General features: G+C 39.4%; 1 protein-coding gene across 1 annotated transcript in view; it reads right to left on the minus strand.

Moving 5' to 3' along the window:
- LOC135231527 (putative serine protease K12H4.7) overlaps positions 1 to 17,115 on the minus strand; it is a 45,155-nt gene extending 28,040 nt beyond the window's left edge. Inside the window, exon 1 of the mRNA XM_064286631.1 lies at positions 17,061 to 17,115. Within this exon, the coding sequence (XP_064142701.1) occupies positions 17,061 to 17,107 (47 nt within the window). The 5' untranslated portion in view covers positions 17,108 to 17,115. The remainder of the gene's footprint in view (positions 1 to 17,060) is intronic.
- Positions 17,116 to 21,186: the final 4,071 nt, after the last annotated feature.

Genomic DNA, 21,186 nt, shown 5'->3' on the forward strand with positions numbered 1-21,186 from the left:
TGCCTCAGGGAGCATGAAAAGAAGATGGAAGGAATACACAGAGTCATTATACCAAAAAGAATTGGTCGATATTCAATCATTTCAAGAGGTAGCATATGATCAGGTACTGACGGTACTGAAGAAAGAAGTCCAAGCTACTCTGAAGACACTGTAGAAAAATAAGTCTCCGGGAATTGACACCGTATCAATTGAGATGTTTCAAAAAAGGAATGTGCCAATGGAAGTGCTCGCTCTTCTATGCCAAAAAATTTGGAAGACTGCTACCTGTCCAATTAACTGGAAGAGATTCGTATTTATTCTTATCCCCAAGAAAGATGATCCAACAAAATGTGGAAATTATTGAACAATATCATTAATATTACATGCAAGTAAAAGTTTGTTGAAGATCATTCAAACGTGGCTGCAGCAGTATATCGACAAAGAACTGCCAGAAATCAGGTCCGATCCACAAGAGGACATAGAGTCAAGTATATCACTGCTGATGTTAGATGGATCTTAGTTCAAAGCAAAGAATAACAGAAAAATGTTTATGTGTGTTTTATTGACTACAAAAAAGTATGAGACTGTGTGGATCAAAATAAATTATGGATAACATTGCAAAGAATGCAGATTCCAGAATACTTAATTGTGCTAAGGAGGAACCTCTACACAGACCAAGAGACAGTTTGGACAGAACAAGGGGATACTGCGTGGTTTAAAGTCAGAAAAGTTTTTCATCAGGGTTCTATCTTTCACCATAACTATTCAGTCCGTATGCTCAGCAAACAACCTGAGAAGCTGGACTCTATGAAGAAGAACTGGGCATCAGGATTGGTGGAAGACCCATTAACAACCTGCTTATTTTTTTATACAGATGACACAACAATGCCTACTGAAAGGGAAGAAGACATGAAACACTAATGAAGATCAAAGACCACAGCCTTCAGTAAGGATGACACTTCAACATGAAAAAAAAAAACCTCACAACTGGACAGATAAGTAACATCATGGTAAATGGAGAAAAGGTTGAATATGTCACAGATTTCATTTTACTTGGATCCACAATCAACACCCATGGAAGCAGCAGTCAAGAAATCAAAAGACGCATTGCATTGGGCAAGTCCAGTGCAAAATAAGTGTTGAAAAGAAAATATGTCACCTTGAAGACTAAGGTACACCCAACCCAAGCCATGGTATTTTCAATCACATCATAGGCATACAAAACCTGACAATGAACAAGGAAGACAGAAGAAGAATTGATGGCTTTGAATTGTAGCATTGACAAAGAATATTGAATATACCATGGACTGTCAAAAAAGGAACAAATTTGTCTTGAAAGAAGTACAATCAGAATGCTTCTTAGAAGCAAGGATGGTGGAACTAAGCCTTACATATTTTGAACATATTTTCAGGAGACATCTGTCTCTGGAGAAGGAAGTCATGCTTGGTAAAATACAGAGTCAACGGAAAAGAGGATGGCCGTAAACGAGATGGATTGACACGGTGGTTGCAACGATAGGCTCAAGGACAACAATGATTTTAGGCGTGGTATGCTACTGAGCAACGTTTCTTCTTTTGTGCATATGTTCACTATGAGTCAGAAACAACTCGATGGCACACAACAACAACAATAAGAGCATATAGAGACCATCTGGCAATATATATTGACAACAGTTTACAATGAAAAGACTAGAGTGATTGGTCTTTCTGAAAATAAAATTAAATTTATGAAAAGATTTTGTAAAAATATAGGGATCAAGCTAAATATATTCCATGTATAAAAAGCCAAAACCAAACCCGTTGCCATCCAGTAGATTCCAACACATAATGACCTTAGAGGAAAGAATAGAACTTCCCCATATGATTTCCATGGAGCGCCTGGTGGATTCAAACTGCTGACCTTTTGATTAGCAGACAAACCCTTAACCACTACCAGGATATCCATTCCATGTATAAGAGATAAGAAAAGTTTCCTAAATTGTTATTTAGAGTGACCACTTTCAATAATCCACAAATTCTTATTACCTCTCAACCACAAACAAAAGATCTATAAGATTTTAAGAAATCTAGCTGTGTATGTTTTCTGCGTGTTTGCTGCCATTAATCTACAACTAAATTAATATTATTCACTTCCCACTTTAGCTAAAAATGTATTTATGCACTTGGGAGAAAAGAGACTTAAGTCAATTTTTAACTCATTGTAATAAAATTTCCAAGAAAGTCACTAGTTTTCACTCTTAAAACGTATAATGAAAATACGATATTTAAGTATCCTGGGTTTCCAACTTATTTAGGAAATATTCAAAGGGCAATGTGAAGCAGAAAATTTATGAATAATTTTAAATGCTAAAGGTGTTTGGAGCATAAGACTAGTAATATACTTTAGAGTTAACTTTTTCTGAATCTGTGTGGGCTGAGGTAAATTAGAACTCATAGAAAAATCACTAAAATGGAAGGAGAGAAAAGAGAACCGTCAAAATGACCACATCTTATCAATAGCAGAAATCTCTCAAGAATACTCGACGATTCACACATTTCCTTTGGCCAAGGTATTTAATTCCCACTGCAGCAGTAGCTCTTAACCACTTCACAATCAGGGCTCCAACTTCCACTAAGAAACCGAAAAACCAAACCCAGTGCTGTCAAGTCGATTTCTACTCATAGCGACCCTATAGGACAGAGTAGAACTGCCCCATAGAGTTTCCAAGGAGCACCTGGCGGATTCGAACTGCCAACCCTTTGGTTGGCAGCCATAGCACTTAACCACTACACCACCAGGGTGCTCACCAACTTCTACTTAGGAGAATTTAAACGCCCTCAAATAGAATTCACATCAGACCAGAAGCAATCTACAAATATTTCTCTAAATTTAACTGTTTCAATCAAACATCATATGGTCTACTATGCCGCCAGCTATGACAACTTGAAGAGGAATGGCATTGCATTCATCGTCAAAAAGAATATATCAATATCTATTCTGAAATATAGCACTGCCAGTGATAGGATAATATCCATATGCCTATAAGGAAGAAAAGTTAACACCAGCTACACACCAACACCTAAGGCCAATTAAATTGAAGATTTTTAACAACTTCAGCTGTCTGAAATTTATGGAACATGCAATCAAGATGCACTGATAATTACTGGGTATTGTAATCCATGAGTTGGAAAGAAAAAGAGAAGGATCTGTAGTTAGAAAACAGGGCCTCGATGATGGAAATTATGCCAGAGATCACATGATAGAACTTTGCAAGAACGTTGCAAGTACATTTTTTTCAACAACATAAATGGCAGCTGTACACGTGGACCTCATCAGGTGGAATACACAGGAATCAGATCGACTACATCTGTGGAAAGAGACAATGGAAAAGCTCAATATCATCTGTCAGAATAAGATCAAAGGCTAACTGCAGGACAGACCATCTATTGCTCATTTGCAAGTTCAAACTGAAGCTGAATAAAATTAGAACAAGTCCACAAGAGCCAAAGTAAGACCTTGAATAGATCCCACCTGAATTTAGAGATCATCTCAAGAACAGATTTGAGAAATTTAACACTAATGACTGAAAAACCAGACAAGTTGTGGAATGAGTAAGGACATCATACGTGATGAAAGCAAGAGGTCATTAAAAAGATAGAAAAGAAAGAAAAGACTAAAATCATTGTCAAAAGAGACTGAAACTTGCTTCTGAAAGTTAAGTAGCTAAAGCAAATGGGAGAAATGATAAAGTAAAAGAGCTGAACAGAAAATTTCAAAGAGCAGATCTAGAAGACAAAGTAAAGCATTATAATGACATGTGGAGTTAGAAACTAAAAGGGAAGAAGATGCTAGGCATTTTTGAAGCTGAAAGAAGTGAAGAAAAAAATTCACATCTTGAGTTGAAAGATTGTATGAGGAAAATATTAAACAGTGCAGGAAGCATCAAAAGAAAATGGAAGGAATACACAGAGTCGCTATACCAAAAAGAACTGGTGGATGCTCAAACATTTCAGGAGGTAGCACATGATCAGAAACTGATGGTACTGAAGGAAAAGGTCCAAGCTTCACTGAAGGAAATGGTGAAAAATCAGGCTTCAGGAATTGACGGAATACCAATTTAGATTTTTCAGCAAATGGATGCAATGTTGAAAGTGCCCACTCATCTATGCCAAGAAATTTGGAAGGCAGCTATTTGGCCAATCAATTGAAAGAGATCCATATTTATGCCTATTCCCATGGAAGGGGCTCCAATCAAATTCAAACATTATTGAACAATATTATTAACGTCACACATAAGTAAAATTTTGCTGAATATCTTTCAAAAGCAGCTGCAGCAGCACAATGACAGGGAACTGTCTGAAATTCAAGCTGGATTCAGAAGAGGATGTGTAATCAAGGATATCATTGTTGATGTCAGCTGCATCAGGGCTGAAACCAGACAATACCATAAAGATGTATATCTGTGCTTTATATATTATGCAAAGAATTTCCACCCTGTGGATCATAACAAATCACGGATAACAGGGCAAAGAATGGGAATTCCAGAACATGCAATTGAGCTCATGTGGAACCTGTACATTGACCAAGAGGCACTCGTTTGAACAGAACAATTATATACTTCATGGCCTAAAATCAGGAAAGTTGTTCCTTAAGGTTTTATCCTTTCATTATAATTATTCAATCTCTATGTTAATCAAATAATATGAGAAACTGGACTATATGAAGAAGAACATGGCATCAGGATTCGAGAAAGACTCTTTAACAACCTGCGTTATGCAGATGACAAAACCGTGCGTGTTGAAAGTGAAAAGGACTTGAAGCACTTACTGATAAATATCAAAGACTACAGCTTCAGTATGGATTACGCCTTAACATAAAGAAAACAAAAATTCTTACAACTGGAATAAGCAACTTCTTGATAAATGGAGAAAAGTTTGGAGTTGTTAAGATTTTCATTTTACTTGGATCCGCAAACAACACCCATGGAAGCAACAGTCAAGAAATCAAAGGACACAATGAATTGGGCAAATCTGATGCAAAAGACCTTTTTAAAGTTTTGAAAAGCAAAGATGTCACCTTGAAGACTAAGGTCCACCTGACCCAAGCCATGGTGTTTTCAATTGCCTCATATGCATGTGAAAGCTGGGCAAAAATAAGGAAGACCAAAGAATTGACACCTTTGAATTATGGTGTTGATGAAGAATATTGAATACACCATGAAATGTCAAGAAAAAATGAACATCTTGAAAAATATACAGCCAAATTGCTCCTTAGAAGCAACAATGGGGAGATTCCATCTCACATATTTGAGACAAGTCATCAGGAGGAATCAATCCTTGGAGAAGTACATCATGGTTGAACAGTAGGGGGTTAGTGAAAAATTAGAAAACCCTCAAGGAGATGGATTGTTTCAGTATTGCAACAACAGGGCTTATGCATAACAAGGGGATGTCTGAGGAGCAGACAGCTTTGCATTCCTTTGTGCATAGGATTGCCAGGAATTAGGGGCATAATAACAACAGCTAGCAAGAAAAACAACAACCTCACTTCTCCAAGCCTCCCTGGCCTTGGCATTATAACAGGAGGAGAATAAGAGCTCCAGGATTTTCATGGGAATGGCTTATTAGCACAATGCTAGGCACATAGATGTCTGCTATTACTTTAGCCAGGAGGTAGAATTTAATCAAGGGTTTATGATGGATAGAATCTGGGTAGGGTGAAAAGAAAGAAAGTTCCAGAATGAGGAGCAACATGTGAACAAAACCAGAGGCAGAAATGGGAAGAGTGTAGAGAAAATCTGTACCAAAATTTTCAATCTTTTTACCAATTGTACTAAGAAGATACAAAACTTATATAATGAATATTTTGTGTATTTAACCAGAGGAAGAATACAAATCCCCAATCCTGTTCCCTTCAAGATTCTTATTCAGTAGGTCTAGAGAGAGACCTATAAGGTAGATATGAGTATGAATCGACTTCATGGCAACGGTTTTAGGTAAATACAGCCAGAAAGTTCCTTAGATTCAAAGGTGATGAAGCTTCATCTTCCTTAGTGTGGGCATGTCATCAGGAGGGACCAATCTGTAGAGAAGATCATTATGTTTGGTAAAGAAGAGGATTAATGATAAAAAGGAAGACTCTCAAGAAGATGGATTGATACAGTGACTGCAGCAATGATTATGAAGCTGGCACAGGACCAGTTAATGTTTCATTCTGTTATACATAGGGTCACTATGGGTCAGAACTGATTCTAGGCACCTAATAATAACAACAAGGAGAGATTCAGAACCTGTATATGAAAAAACACTACACACTTCTGGGTCATATAGTTTACACTAACCCTACTATTCATAAGACTGTAGCTATTCTATGAGTCTATGAAAACATATTTTAACATATACTTTTGACCCTAAATTTTTTAAGTTTAAGTAACTCAAAAAGTACTTTCACCACTACCATGGAAATCTCTACTCCAGATCTTAAACAACGATGGATTCTTTATTTCTTGTTTTTGCTGTTGTTGCTGTTAGGTCCAGTTTGTCCTGAACAATTTCTACCCTATTGACAACTGAACGAAACACTGCCCAATCCTGAGCCATCCTCACAATTGTTATGCTCGAGCCCACTGTTGCAGTCCTGTGTCATCCTATCTCATTGAAGGTCTTTCACTTTTTCACTGACCCTCTACTTACCCAAGTATGATGGTCTTCTCCAGGAACTGGCCCCTTCTGATTACATGTACAAAGTATGTGAGAGGAGTATTCTGGCTGTACTTCTTCAAAGACAGATTGGTTCATTCTTCTGGCAGTCCATGGTATAATCAATATTCTTTGCCAACACCAATATTCAAAGACATCAATTCAACTTTGATCTTCCTTCCTCATTGTCCAACTCTCACATGCATATGAGGCTATTGAAAACACCATGGCTTGGGTCAGGATCACCTTAGTCTTTAATGTAACATCTTTGCTTTTTTAACATGCTAAAGAAATTGTTTGCAGGTAAGTTGCCCAATGAAATGTAATGCAATGCAATCCATGCGTCTTAGTCATCTAGTGCTCCCATAACAGAATACCAGAAGTGGATGGATTTAACAAAGAGAAATTTATTTCCTCATAGAAAAGTAGGCTAAAAGTCCAAATTAAAGCTGTCAGCTCCAAGGGAAGGGTTTTTCTCTCTATCAGCCATGGACGAAGGTCCTTGTCCTCAGTCTTCCTGTGGTCGAGGAGAATCTCAGGCACAGGGACCCCAGGTCCAGAGGACATGCTCTGCTCTTGGACTGCTTTCTTGGTGGTATGAGGTCCCCAACTCTCTGCTTGCTTTCCTTTTATCTCTTGAGAGATAAAAGGTGGTTCAGGACACACCCCAGGGGAATTCCTTTTACCTTGCATCAGGGAGGTGACCTGGGTAAGGGTGGTGTTACAATCCCAATCTAATCTTTTAACATAAAATTACAATGACAAAATGGAGGGCAACCACAGAATTCTGGGAATCACGGCCTAACCAAGTTGATAGACACATTTTTGGGGGGACAAAATTCACCCATGATAGCATGTAAGAAAATGACATAAGGCGGAGCCAAGATGGCGGAATAGACAGACTCTTCCATCGAGCCTTCTTTACAACAAAAACCAGAAAAAACAAGTGAAATGAGTATATTTGTGATAAGCTGGGTAACCTGAGCATCAAAGGTAAGCTTAGACAATGAACTGAGGGGAGGGGGAAGAAGAGGCTGTTCAGAAGTGCAGAGGAGTTACCAGGCCTCAATCACAGGGAGCCCTCAGGCGCCATTCCCAGAGCCACGGAGGCAGTGGCGCGGGCTGTTACTAGCCTTCAGCCGCAGTTTCCTCAGGGAGAAGAAGCCAGCCGCACAGCCCACTCACACCTCCAGAACCTGAGGAGAACTGTGAACTCTCAGCAAAAGTTAAGTGCTTGAGTATATTTTACAGCATCCCCCCCAACCCCAAGCCGGCTTCAGCAGCTGAATCCCTGGGCCTGAGATAGACCCTGGTGAGCACCTAGAGCCATCCTCCCAGCCTTGGGGAAGGAAAAAATTTGCAAGTGGGGGGAAAAGATAATTTGCTAGCTCCATTAACTGGGGGAGCTCAGGACAGAAGCAGCTCCTGTCCAGGCATAAACCATCTGTGGAACTTGAGCACCTTTCCCTTCTGCATGGACCTGTGTGGGCCTATTTCGGGAGAATAGGCCCTTGTTGGCAAACTGCAACCATTTCAGCTGTGCAGAGGAGAGGTGGGTGTTTGAAGTTTGACATTGCTTTGCCTATTAAACAAGGTCCTCACCTACCCACAACAGGGACCTAAAAACTGGTAGCTCCACTCAGGTCACCCAGCCACCCATTACAGGGGTCCAAAGAAAACTGGTACCTCCCAGTCCTTACGACAAAAACTTTGAGTGCCCATGGTCCCTCTACAGAACCCACCCACTAGCACGCTCTAGGGAACAGAGACGTGTTTTCCTCAGAGACACTTGGGGGTCGGTTCTCAGCCCCCTGCCTTGTTCAGAGCATGACCCCCTGCTGCAAACAGATACCAGTATATACGCCAACCACCCCTGCCCCTCTAAGACTGTAGAACAGAGCCTGTACCACACACTTGATATCAGCTACCTGGAAGCCTAAGCTGAATTCATACAAGAAAACTGAATGGACTCTTAGACTGAGATACCTGATAACAGCTCTAGCCAGCTGGGGACAGGACACCAGAGCTCCAAAGGCGAAAATAATCAAGCTAGCTCACTCAAGCAACCCATAGGGGTATACCAAAACAAAACAAAGCAAGCAGCTACAAAACAGTAAGCAGGCATAAACTAATACAATAACTTATAGATGGCTTGGAGACAACAGTCACTATCAAGTCACATAAAGAAATAGGCTGGGAGGTGGGGCCAAGATGGCTGACTACGTAGAAGCTACCTCAGATCCCTTTTGCAACAAAGACTTGGAAAACCAAGTGAGTCGATCACATACATGACAATCTACAAACCTGACCATCAAACACAGATCTAAAGAGTTGACCTGAGTGACAGGGGAGAGAAAAGCTGCTCCCTGAAGCAGTGACCGCCTCTGGAACCGGCATCCCACTCCACAGCCTTGAGCCCTTGCGGTTCCCTGGTGCCGAGTGGCAGGACTGATTGCGGCTTGCTGAGGTGGGGCAGGCACAGGACACAGCCCTAACCCCTAGCCCTCTGGGGTAACCTCGGTAGAGACTCTGCCAGCACAAGAAGGCTGCACACTGACACAACTAATGAGAGAACAAGCAACCACGGGGAAGGAGCGATGGTTTTCGGAGACTGGAGCCAGCATCCCAGTCAGAAAACCTTGGCTCTGGGCTTTGGACTGGGCACAGGGGAGCTGAGCATGGCTTCCTGAGACCACGCAAACACAGGACACAGCCCTAACCCCCTGAAGTTACCTCAGGGGAAGCCCAGCCAGCACATGCAGGCAGCGCAGTGACATGGCTGACAAGCGGAGAAGTCACCGGGAGGCAGTGACTGGTTTTGGAGCCTGAAGTGCAGCGTCCCAGCTGGGGAACCTTAGTGCTGGGCTTTGGACTGGGAGTGGAGGAGCTGACCAAGGCTTCTGAGACAGCACAAGCATGGGAAGCAGGCCTGGTGCTCTGGAGCAATCTCGACCCAGCCAGTGCACACAGGCTACACACTCCTTGGGAATCTCAGATAAAACAGTCATCACCAAGCAAGATAAGTAACTTTGTCTATATTGCTGGGCGCTACTCTCTCCTTTCTATCTGATCCCTCCCCTCCCTGCCCCAGGTGGCTTCATTAACATTGGAATATCCTGGGCCAGGGAGTGAAGTGCTCTGTGGGTTTTTTTTTTTTTTTTTGTCTTTTCCTAACCCATTCTCCTGGACTGAGAGAAACAGCTACTAAAAACCCGGGGACCAAAAATCCTTCCCTGACTTCCCTAAATTGGAATAAAAATACAGAACCAGCTCCAACCAAGCATATGAGATCCACAGTTTTTGGCTTTCATAACACAAAGGCAATTCTGATAGAGATCTGATTGTAATTGTTTTAGCAGATCACTGGAAAGACAAGTTTTCCAGGTCTGATATCTCTACCTATTAAACAGAGCCCTCACTGACCCACACCAGGGAACTCAGGGCTGAAGCTCCACCCAAACCACCTAGCCACCTGCCAAAGGGTTCTGAGGATGCTGACACCTACCAATCTCTTGTGCTTTGGGTGCACAAGGTACAGCTGCAGAGCCCACCAATCAAAGTGGTTTACGAATAGAGACACGCCTACCTCACTGGCACGTGGGGAAAAGCTGTCAGCATCCTGCCCCCCCTGGAGTGTGACCCCCTGCTGCTACGAGAATCTGGTGCACACAACTATCACCACTACTCCTCTAAGTTAATAGGTTACAGTGTACACCACACACTTGGTGACCCAAAATCAGATTCTATTCAAGAATAGTGAATGGACTCATAGGCTAATATATCTGGTAACAGCTCAAACCAGCTGGTAACAAGACATAAGTGATTCGAAGGCTACAACAATCAAGACAGTGCAATCTAGTAGCCCAGCTGGATGTATTGAAAGAAAACAAAACAACACTCAGTGAGCAAATATAAAATAAATCATTACAATATCTTATAGATGGCTAGGAGACAGCAGTCGGTATCAAACCACATAAAGAAGCAGACCATGATTGCTTCTACAACTCTCCACATTAAAAAATCAAAATCTTCCCCAAATGAAGATACAATCCTGGAATTGCCAGATGCAGAATTTAAAAAAACTAATTTACAGAATGCTTCAAGACATCAGGGATGACCTCAGAAATGAAATAAAGCAATCTACAGAAAAAGCCAAGGAACACACTGATAAAGCAGTTGAAGAACTGAAAAAGATTATTCAAGAACATAGTGGACAAATTAATAAGCTACAAGAATCCATGGAGAGACAGCATTCAGAAATCCAAAAGATTAACAGCAAAATTACAGAATTAGCTCAATAGGAAGAGGAGCAGAATTGAGCAATTCGAATGCAGAGTGGGGGAGGTGGAGGATAAGGCACTTGACACCAATATAAAAAAAAAAAAAATTCAATATAGTGGAGGAAAAATCAGATAAAAGAATTAAAAAAAAAATGAAGAAACCCTAAGAATCATGTGGGACTCTATCAAGAAGAATAATTTGTGTGTGATTGGAGTTCCAGAACAGGGAGGGATAACAGAAAATATAGAAAGGATAGATGAAGATCTGTTGGTGGAAAACTTCCCTGGCATCATGAAAGATGAAAGGATATCTATCCAAGATGTTCATTGAACCCCTTATAAGATTGACCCAAAAAGAAAATCACCAAGGCATATTATCATCAAACTTGCCAAAACCAGAGATAAAGAGAAAATTTTAAAAGCAGCCAGGGAAAAAAGAAAAGTCTCCTACAAAGGAGAATCAATAAGAATAAGTTCAGACTACTCTGCAGAAACCACACAGGCAAGAAGGCAATGGCATGACATGTATAGAGCACTGAAGGAGAAGAACTGCCAGCCAAGGATGATATATCCAGCAAAACTCTCTCTCAAATATGAAGGTGAAATTAAAACATTTACATATAAACACAAGCTTAGAGAATTTGCAAAAACCAAACCAAAGCTACAAGAATTACTAAAGGAAATTGTTTGGTCAGAAAATCAATAATATCAGATACCAACACAACACAAAGTCACAGAACATAACATCCTGATATCAACTCAAATAGGGAAATCACAAAAACAAATTAAGATTAATTTTAAAAATAAAAAAACACTCAAAACAGGGAATCATTGAAGTCATTATGTAAAAGATCACAATAATCAAAAAAAGGGACTAAATACAGGAGGCATAGATCTTCCATATGGAGAGGAAAACAAGGCGATATAGGATGATACAAGTTAGGTATTTACTTAGAAAAATAGGAGTAATATTAAGGTAACCACAAAGAGGTCTAACAATTCCATAATTCAGAATAAAAACCAAAGAAAACATAACAATTCAGCAAACATAAAGTGAACTACTATGAAAATGAAGAACACACAATTTAGAAAGAAAAACGTCTCGGCACAAAAAAGTAAGTGGAAAAATGAAATTGTCAACGACATGCACAAAAAGGCATCAAAACTACAGCACTAAACTCATACTTATCTATAATTACGCTGAATGTAAATGGACTAAATGCACCAATAAGGAGACAGAGAGTCTCAGACTGGATAAAGAAACACGATCCGTCTATATGCTGCCTACAAGAGACACACCTTAGACTTAGAGACAAAAACAAACTAAAAGGATGGAAAAAAATATATCAAGCAAACAACAAGCAAAAAAGAGCAGGAGTAGCAATATTAATTTCTGACAAAATAGACTTTAAAGTTAAATCCACCACAAAGGATAAAGAAGGAAACTACATAATGATTAAAGGGACAATTGACCAAGAAGATATAACCATATTAAATATTCATGCACCCAATGACAGGGCTGCAAGATACATAAAACAAACTTTAACAGACCTAAAAAGTGAGATAGACCCCTCCACAATTATAGTAGGAGACTTCAACACACCACTTTCTGAGAAGGATAGGACTTCCAATAAGAAGCTCGATAGAGACATGGAAGACATAATTGCTACAATCAACCAACTTGACCTCACAGACTTATACAGAACACTCCACCCAACAGCTGCAAAGTATACTTTTTTTTCTAGTGCACATGGAACATTCTCTAGAATAGATCACACATTAGGTCATAAAAAAAACCATCATAGAATCCAAAACATCGAAAAATTACAAAGTATCTTCTCAGACCACAAAGCCAGAAAAGTAGAAATTAGTAACAGAAAAATCAGGGAAAAAAATCAAATACTTGGAAACTGAACAAAAAAACTGCTCAAAAAAGACTGGGTTATAGAAGACATTAAGGAGGGAATAAAGAAATTCATAGAATGCAATAAGAATGAAAACACTTCCTATCAAAACCTCTGGGACACAGCAAAAGCAGTGCTCAGGGTTCAATTTATATCGACAAATGCACACATACATAAAGAAGAAAGAGCCAAAATTAGAGAATTGTCCCTACAACTTGAACAAATAGAAAGAGAGCAACAAAAGAATCCATCAGGCACCAGAAGAAAACAAATAATAAAAATTAGAGCTGAACTAAATGAATTAGAGAACAGAAAAACAATTGAAAGAATTAACAAAGCCAAAAGCTGGTTCTTTGAAAAAATTAACAAAAATGATAAACCATTGGCCAGACTGACTAAAGAAATACAGGAAAGGAAACAAATAACCAGAATAAGAAACGAGATGGGCCATATCACAACAGTCCCAACTGAAATTAAAAGAATCATATCAGATTTTTACGAAAAATTGTATTCTAACAAATTTGCAAACCCAGAAGAAATGGATGAATTCCTAGAAAAACATTACCTACTTAAACTAACACAATCAGAAGTAGAACAACTAAATAGACCCATAACAAAAAAAGAGATTGAAACGGTAATCAAAAAACTCCCAACAAAAAAAGCCCTGGTCCTGACAGCTATACTGCAGAGTTCTACCAAACTTTCAGAGAAGAGTTAACACCACTACTACTAAAGGTATTTCAGAGCATAGAAAAGGACGGAATACTACCAAATTCATTCTTTGAAGCCACCATATCCCTGATACCAAAATCAGGTAAAGACACCACAAGAAAAGAAAATTATAGATCTATATCCCTCATGAACATAGATGCAAAAATCCTTAACAAAATTCTAGCCAATAGAATTCAACAACATATCAAAAAAGGAATTCACCATGACCAAGTGGGATTCATACCAGGTATGCAGGGATGGTTCAACATTAGAAAAACAATTAATGCAATCCATGACATGAATAAAACAAAAGACAAGAATCACCTGATTTTATCAATTGATGCAGAAAAGGCATTTGACAAAGTTCAATACCCATTCGTGATAAAAACTCTTAGTAAAATTGGAATAGAAGGAAAATTTCTCAACATAATAAAGGGCTGTTATACAAAGCCAACAGCCAACATCACCCTAAATGGAGAGAGCCTGAAAACATTCCCACTGAGATCGGGAACCAGACAAGGATGCCCTTTTTCACCACTCTTATTCAACATTGTGCTGGAAGTCCTAGCCAGAGCAACTAGGCTAGATAAAGAAATAAAAGGCTTCCAGATTGACAAGGAAGAAGTTAAAGTATCTCTATTTGGAGATGACATGATCTTATACACAGAAAAACCTAAGGAATCCTCCAGAAAACTACTGAAATTAATAGAAGAGTTCAGCAGAGAATTGGATACAAGATAAACATACAAAAATCAGTTGGATTCCTCTACACCAACAAAAAGAACATCGAAGAGGAAATCACCAAATCAACGCCACTTACAGTAGCCCCCAAGAAGATAAAATACTTAGGAATAAATCTTACCAGAGATGTAAAAGACTTATACAAAGAAAACTACAGTACGCTTCTGCAAGAAACCAAAACAGACTTACATAAGTGGAAGAACATACCTTGCTCGTGGATAGGAAGACTTAATATTTTAAATATGTCTATTCTGTGATATATTCATTTAATGCAATTCTGATCTAAATCCAAGGGACATTCTTTAATGGTGAGACAAATGGAGAAACAAATCACCAATTTCATAAGGAAGGGAAAGAGGCCCTGGATAAATAAGGCATTACTGAAAAAGAAGAACGAAGTTGGAGGCTTTACTATACCTGATTTTAGAACCTATTACACTGCCACAGTAGTCAAAATAGCCTGGTACTGGTACAAGAACAGATACATGGACCCATGGAACAGACTTGAGAATTCAGACATAAATCCATCCATATACGAGTAGCTGATATTTGACAAAGGCCCCAAAACAGTTAAATTGGGAAAAGACAGTCTTTTTAACAAATGCTGTTGGCATAACTGGATATCCATCTGCAAAACAATGAAAAAAGACCCATACCTCACTCCATGCACAAAAACTAACTCAAAATGGATCAAAGACCCAAATATAAAATCTAAAACGATAAAGATCATGGAAGAAAATATAGGGACAACATTAGGAGCCGTAATACATGGCATAAACAGGATACAAAACAGTATCAAGAATGTAGAAGAAAAACTAGATAACTGGGAGCTCCTAAAAATCAAACACTTATGCTCATCCAAGACTTCACCAAAAGAGTAAAAAGACTACCTACAGACTGGGAAAAAGTTTTTAGCTATGACATTTCTGATCTGCGCCTAATCTCTAAAATCTACATGATACTAAAAAACTCAACTGCAAAAAGACAAATAACCCAATTAAAAAATGGATGGGCAAAAGATATAAATAGACACTTCACTAAAGAAGACATTCAGGTACCTAACAGATACATGAGGAAATGTTCAGAATCATTACCCATTAGAGAAATGCAGATCAAAACTACAATGGGATTTCATCTCACTCCAATAAGTCTGGGATTAAGCCAAAAAACACAAAATAATAAATGTGGAGAGATTGGAACACTTGTACTCTGCTGGAGGGAATGTAAAATGGTGCAACCACTTTGGAAATCGATTTGGCGCTTCCTTAAAAAGCTAGAAATAGAACTACCATACGATCCAGGAATCCCACTCCTTGGAATATATCCTAGAGAAATAAGAGCCTTTACACAAACAGATATATGCACACCCATGTTTATTGCAGCACTGTTTACAGTAGCAAAAAGATGGAAGCAACCCAGGTGCCCACCAACGGATAAATGGATAAATAAATTATGGTATATTCACACAATGGAATAGCACGCTTCCATAAAGAACAGTGAGGAATCTGTGAAACATTTCATAACATGGAGAAACCTGGAAGGCATTATGCTGAGTGAAATTAGTCAGTTGCAAAAGGACAAATATTGTATAAGACCACTATTATAAGAACTTGAGAAATAGTTTAAACTGAGAAGAAAACATTCTTTTCTGGTTACAAGAGGGGGGAGGGAGGGAGGGTAGGAGAGGGGCATTCACTAATTACATAGTAGATAAGAACTACTTTAGGTGAAGGGAAAGACAGCACACAATACAGGGAAGGTCAGCACAATTGGACTAACCCAAAAGCAAAGAAGTTTCCTGAATAAACTGAATGCTTTGAAGGCCAGGGTAGTAGGGGCACGGAAATGGGGACCATGGTTTCAGGGGACATCTAGGTCAATTGGCATAATAAAATCTATTAAGAAAACACTCTGCACCCCTCTTTGAACAGTGGCATCTGGGGTCTTAAACGCTAGCAAGCAGCCATCTAAGATACATCAATTGGTCTCAACCCACCTGCATCAAAGGAGAATGAAGAACACCAAGGACACAAGGCGATTACAAGCCCAAGAGACAGAAAGGGCCACATGAACCAGAGACTACATCATCCTGAGACCAGAAGAACTAGATTGTGCCTGGCTACAATCGATGACTGCCCCGACAGGGAACACAACAGAGAACCCCTGAAGGAGCAGGAGAGCAGTGGGATGCAGACCCCAAATTCTCATATGACAGACTTAATGGCCTGACTGAGACTAGAAGGACCCCAGTGGTCATGGCCCCCAGACCTTCTGTTGGCCCAGGACAGGAACCATTCCCGAAGCCAACTCTTCAGACATGGATGGGACTGGTCAATGGGTTGGAGAGGGATTCTGGTGAGGAGTGAGCTTCTTGGATCAGGTGGACACTTGAGACTATGTTGGCATCTCCTGTCTGGAAGGGAGATGAGAGAGTGGAGGGGGTTAGAAGCTGACGAAATGGACACAAAAAGAGAGAGGGGAGGGAGAGAGCGGCTGTCTCATTAGGGGGAGAGTAAGGGGTGTATATAGGGTTGCTATGAGTTGGAATCGACTCGATGGCACTGGGTTTGGTTTTTGGTTTGTTTAGCAAGGGGTATATGTGTTTTTGTGTGAGAGACTGACTTGATTTGTAAACTTTCACTTAAAGCACAATAAAAATTATTTTTAAAAAAACGAAAAAAGAAAATAACATAAATGATGTAATTTCAAGTAAATACCAGACTGTATTTAGACACAGACTCCCTCACAGGCAAATCAATCTACTTACGTGAAATCATTTTCAAGCTTACTGTAGTATTTTGGAAGTTTCAGCATCTTCACAACTTGACCAAAAACCTCTTTCACTGCCTGAAAACATGTGCTGTTATGAGTGGCCAGAGATCTTTGAACAACTTCGAGGTACTCTAAGAATAAAAATAAATAAATAAATAAGATGCATTCAATAACATTTAACTGTAACTATTTATAAAAGAGTTCTTTAAAGTTTGCAATTACCTCCATTTTATTATAAATTTAACCTGCAAAATTAACAGATTTCGTCAGAATGCCAAGAAATGTCACTAGTAAACAGAGACTTATAACCATGCTCTGTTAATCCTTATCTATTAATGAACTGGGGCATGGTTTTACTCTTTAAACTAGGTAGGTAGAAATGTGCCTCAAATTTACACATTTCAGATTTGTTGGACTAGATGATATTCTATCAAGGACACAGAAACCTGAACTGTTTATATTGAAAATTTCAAATATTTAAGGAAAACTATCTGCAATATATCTCTTTATTTGGGGGAGGTGGGCCTTTTTATTTCTGATAGAGAAACTTAATTAAGTAGAAATTTTACACTTTTTTCATATTAATAGGAACATCTATGCAGAAGCCCAAATTGGCACTGAAGACTTTTTATCCACTTTGAAAAATCCTAATGCCATTAACTATAGTTTATCATAAAGTCAGGTAAAACAAAAGCCAAACCCGTTGTCATTGAGCCAATTCTGACTTATAGCAGTCCTATAGGATAGTAGAACTGCCCCATAGAGTTTCCAAGGAGCACATGGTGGATTCAAACTGCCGACCTTTGGCTGGCAGCCATATCTCTTAACCGCTATTCCACCAGGGTCAGGTAGCAGGAAAAAAATGAAAGACAACTTCAAAATGGGTAACTTTTGGCAGGAGCCAACATAGTGCTATAGATCGAAGCACTACAGTGTCCCTATACAACAAAGATCTGAAAAACTAAGTAAAACAGAGACAAATGTCTATCCTATAACCCTAGAGCATCAAATGAAGAGATAAAGAACTCAGCCAAGCACCAAATGGAATAAGAGACTGACAGAGAACAGAGAGCTACGAATGTTATGTGCAGAGGTCCCTTCAGCTAATGCAGCATGGATCCTCCATCTTGGAATCCTGTCGGAGATTGGCAGACAGGGAGCATGGGAAAGCAGCTTCACATTGCTCCCAGCAGGAGACCAAACAGCTGGTAACCAGGGATATATGCTTTCCCACCTCCCATCGTTCTGTCCCCTGCTTGATCTCCCTGGCTTCATAGCTTGCTGCAGTAGTTCTATCAGCGAAGAAGTAAAGGGTCTGTACCACTTGGATTCACCCCACCCACATCAGAGATTGGCAGACAGGGAGTATGGGAAAGCAGCTTCCTGGAGCTCCCAGCAGGAGACAGAGTGCCGGGTAACCAGCAATATACACTTACCCACCCCCTCTCTTCTATGAAACATTTCATAACATGGAGGAACCTGGAAGGCATTATGCTGAGTGAAATTAGTCAGTTGCAAAAGGACAAACATTGTATAAGACCACTATTATAAGATCTTGAGAAATAGTTTAAACTGAGAAGAACACATTCTTTTGTGGTTATGAGGGAGGGTGGGAGAGGGATATTTACTAATTAGATAGTAGATAGGAACTATTTTAGGTGAAGGAAAGGACAACACTCAATACAGGCGAGGTCAGCACAACTGAACTAAACCAAAAGCAAAGAAGTTTCCTGAATATACTGAATGCTTCAAAGGTCAGCAAAGGAAGGGCAGGAGTTTGGGGACCATGGTTTCAGGAGACATTTAAGTCGATTGGCACAATAAAATCTATTAAGAAAACATTCTGCATCCCACTTTGAAGAGTGGCATCTGGGGTCTTAAAGGCTAGCAAGTGGCCATCTAAGATGCATCAATGAGTCTCAACCCACCTGGATCAAAGGAGAATGAAGAACAGCAAGGATACAAGGTAATTACAAGCCCAAGAGACAGAAAGTGCTCCATGAACTAGAGACTGCATCTTCCTGAGACCAGAAGAACTAGATGGTGCCTGGCCACAACCGATGACTTCCCTGACAGGGAACACAACAGAGAACCCCTGAGGGAGCAGGAGAACAGTGGGATGTGGACCCCAAATTCTCAAGAAAAGACTAGACTTAATGGTCTGACTGAGACTAGAAGGACCCCAGTGGCCATGATCCCCAAACCTTCTGTAGATCCAGGACAGGAACCATTCCTGAAGACAACACACAGACATGGATTGGACTGGACAATGGGTTGGAAAGAGATGCTGATGAGGAGTGAGCTATTTGCATCAGGTGGACACTTGAGACTATGTTGCCATCTCCTGTCTGGAGGGGAGATGGGAGGTTAGAAGCTGGCAAAATGGTTATGAAAAGAGAGACAGGAAGAAGGGAGCAGGCTGTTTTATTACGGGAAGAGTAATTGCGAGTATGTGGTAAGGAGTATATAAATTTATAAGTGAGAGACTGATTTGATTTATAAACTTTCACTTAAAGTACAATAAAAATTATTTTTAAAAAATGTTTAGGAATAAATCTAACCAGAGATTGAAAAGACCTATACAAAGAAAACTACAAAACACTACAGCAAGAAACCAAAAGAGATACACATAAATGGAAAAACATACCATGCTTATGGATAGGTAGACGTAATATTGTAAAAATGGTGATTTTACACAAAGTGATTTACAAATACAAGGCAATCCTAACACAAATAACAGCAACAGTATTTAAAGAGACAAAAAATGAATCATTATCCTTACATGGAAGGGCAGAAGCCCTGGATAAATAAAGCACTATTGAAAATGAAGAATGAAGTAGGAGGACTTGCACTACCTGACCTCAGAACCGATAATACAGCTACAGTAGACAAAACAGCTTGGTACTGGTATGAAAACAGATACATTGGCCATTTGGAAAAGAATTTAGAGCCCAGATGTAAATCCATCCACCTATGGTCAACTGACGTTCAACAAGAGCCCAAAGTCCATGAAATGGGGAAAAGACAATCTTTTTAACAAATAATGCTGGCAAAATTGGATGTCCATCTGCAAAAAATTGAAACAGGATCCATACGTCACACCACACACAAAAAAAAATTATTAAAAATGGATCAAAAGCCTAAATATAAAGCCCAAAACTATAAAGTTCATAGAAGAAAAATAGAATCAACACTAGAGGCCCTAATAGACAGCATTAACAGGACACAAACCATAACCAACAACACACAAACTCCAGAATACCAGCTAGATTACTGGGGTCTTCTAAAAATTAAACATTTAATGCTCATCAAAAGACTTCACCACAAGAGTAAAACAAGAACCTACTTATCGGGAAAGAGTTTTTGGCTTAGAAATCGAAGGTCTAATCTCTAAAACATACAGGAAAATCCAACACCTTTACGAAAAAAAAAAATTCAAATTAAAAAATAGGCAAAGGAAATGAACAGATATTTCACAAAAAAAGACATTGGAGGGGCCAACAGATATATGAGGAAATGCTCATGACCACTAGCCAGTAGAGAAATGCAAATCAAAACACGTTGAGATACCATCCCACCCCAACATTACTAGCACAAACCAAAAAACCCAGGAAATAACAAATGTTGGAAAGGCTGCAGGGAGATAGAAACTCTTATGCACTGCTGGTGGGAATGCAAAATGATACAACCATTTTGCCAAACGGTATGGCGCTTCCTTAGGTACAAACAGAAATACCACATGATCCAGCAATCCCACTCTTAGAATATATCCTAGAGAAATGAGTCATCACACGAATAGGCAGATGCACACCCATGTTCACTGCAGCATTGATCACAATAGTAAAAAGATGGGAATAACTTAGATGCCCATCAACAGAGGAAAGGGTAAATGAACAATGGTACATACACACAATGGAGTATTATGCAATGAAAAAGAACAATGATGAATCTGTGTATCGTCTTATAATGTGGATGAATCTGTAGGGCTCTATGCTGAGTGAAATAAGTTAATCACGAAAGGACAAATATTGTAGGAGACCATTACCGTAAAAAGTCACGAAAATTTTACACACAAAAAGAAACATCCTTTGATGGTTATGAGGGAGTAGAAGGGTGGGGAT

This window comes from Loxodonta africana, chromosome 6 (genome assembly GCF_030014295.1).
Source record: "Loxodonta africana isolate mLoxAfr1 chromosome 6, mLoxAfr1.hap2, whole genome shotgun sequence".
NCBI classification, from domain to species: Eukaryota; Metazoa; Chordata; class Mammalia; order Proboscidea; family Elephantidae; genus Loxodonta; species Loxodonta africana.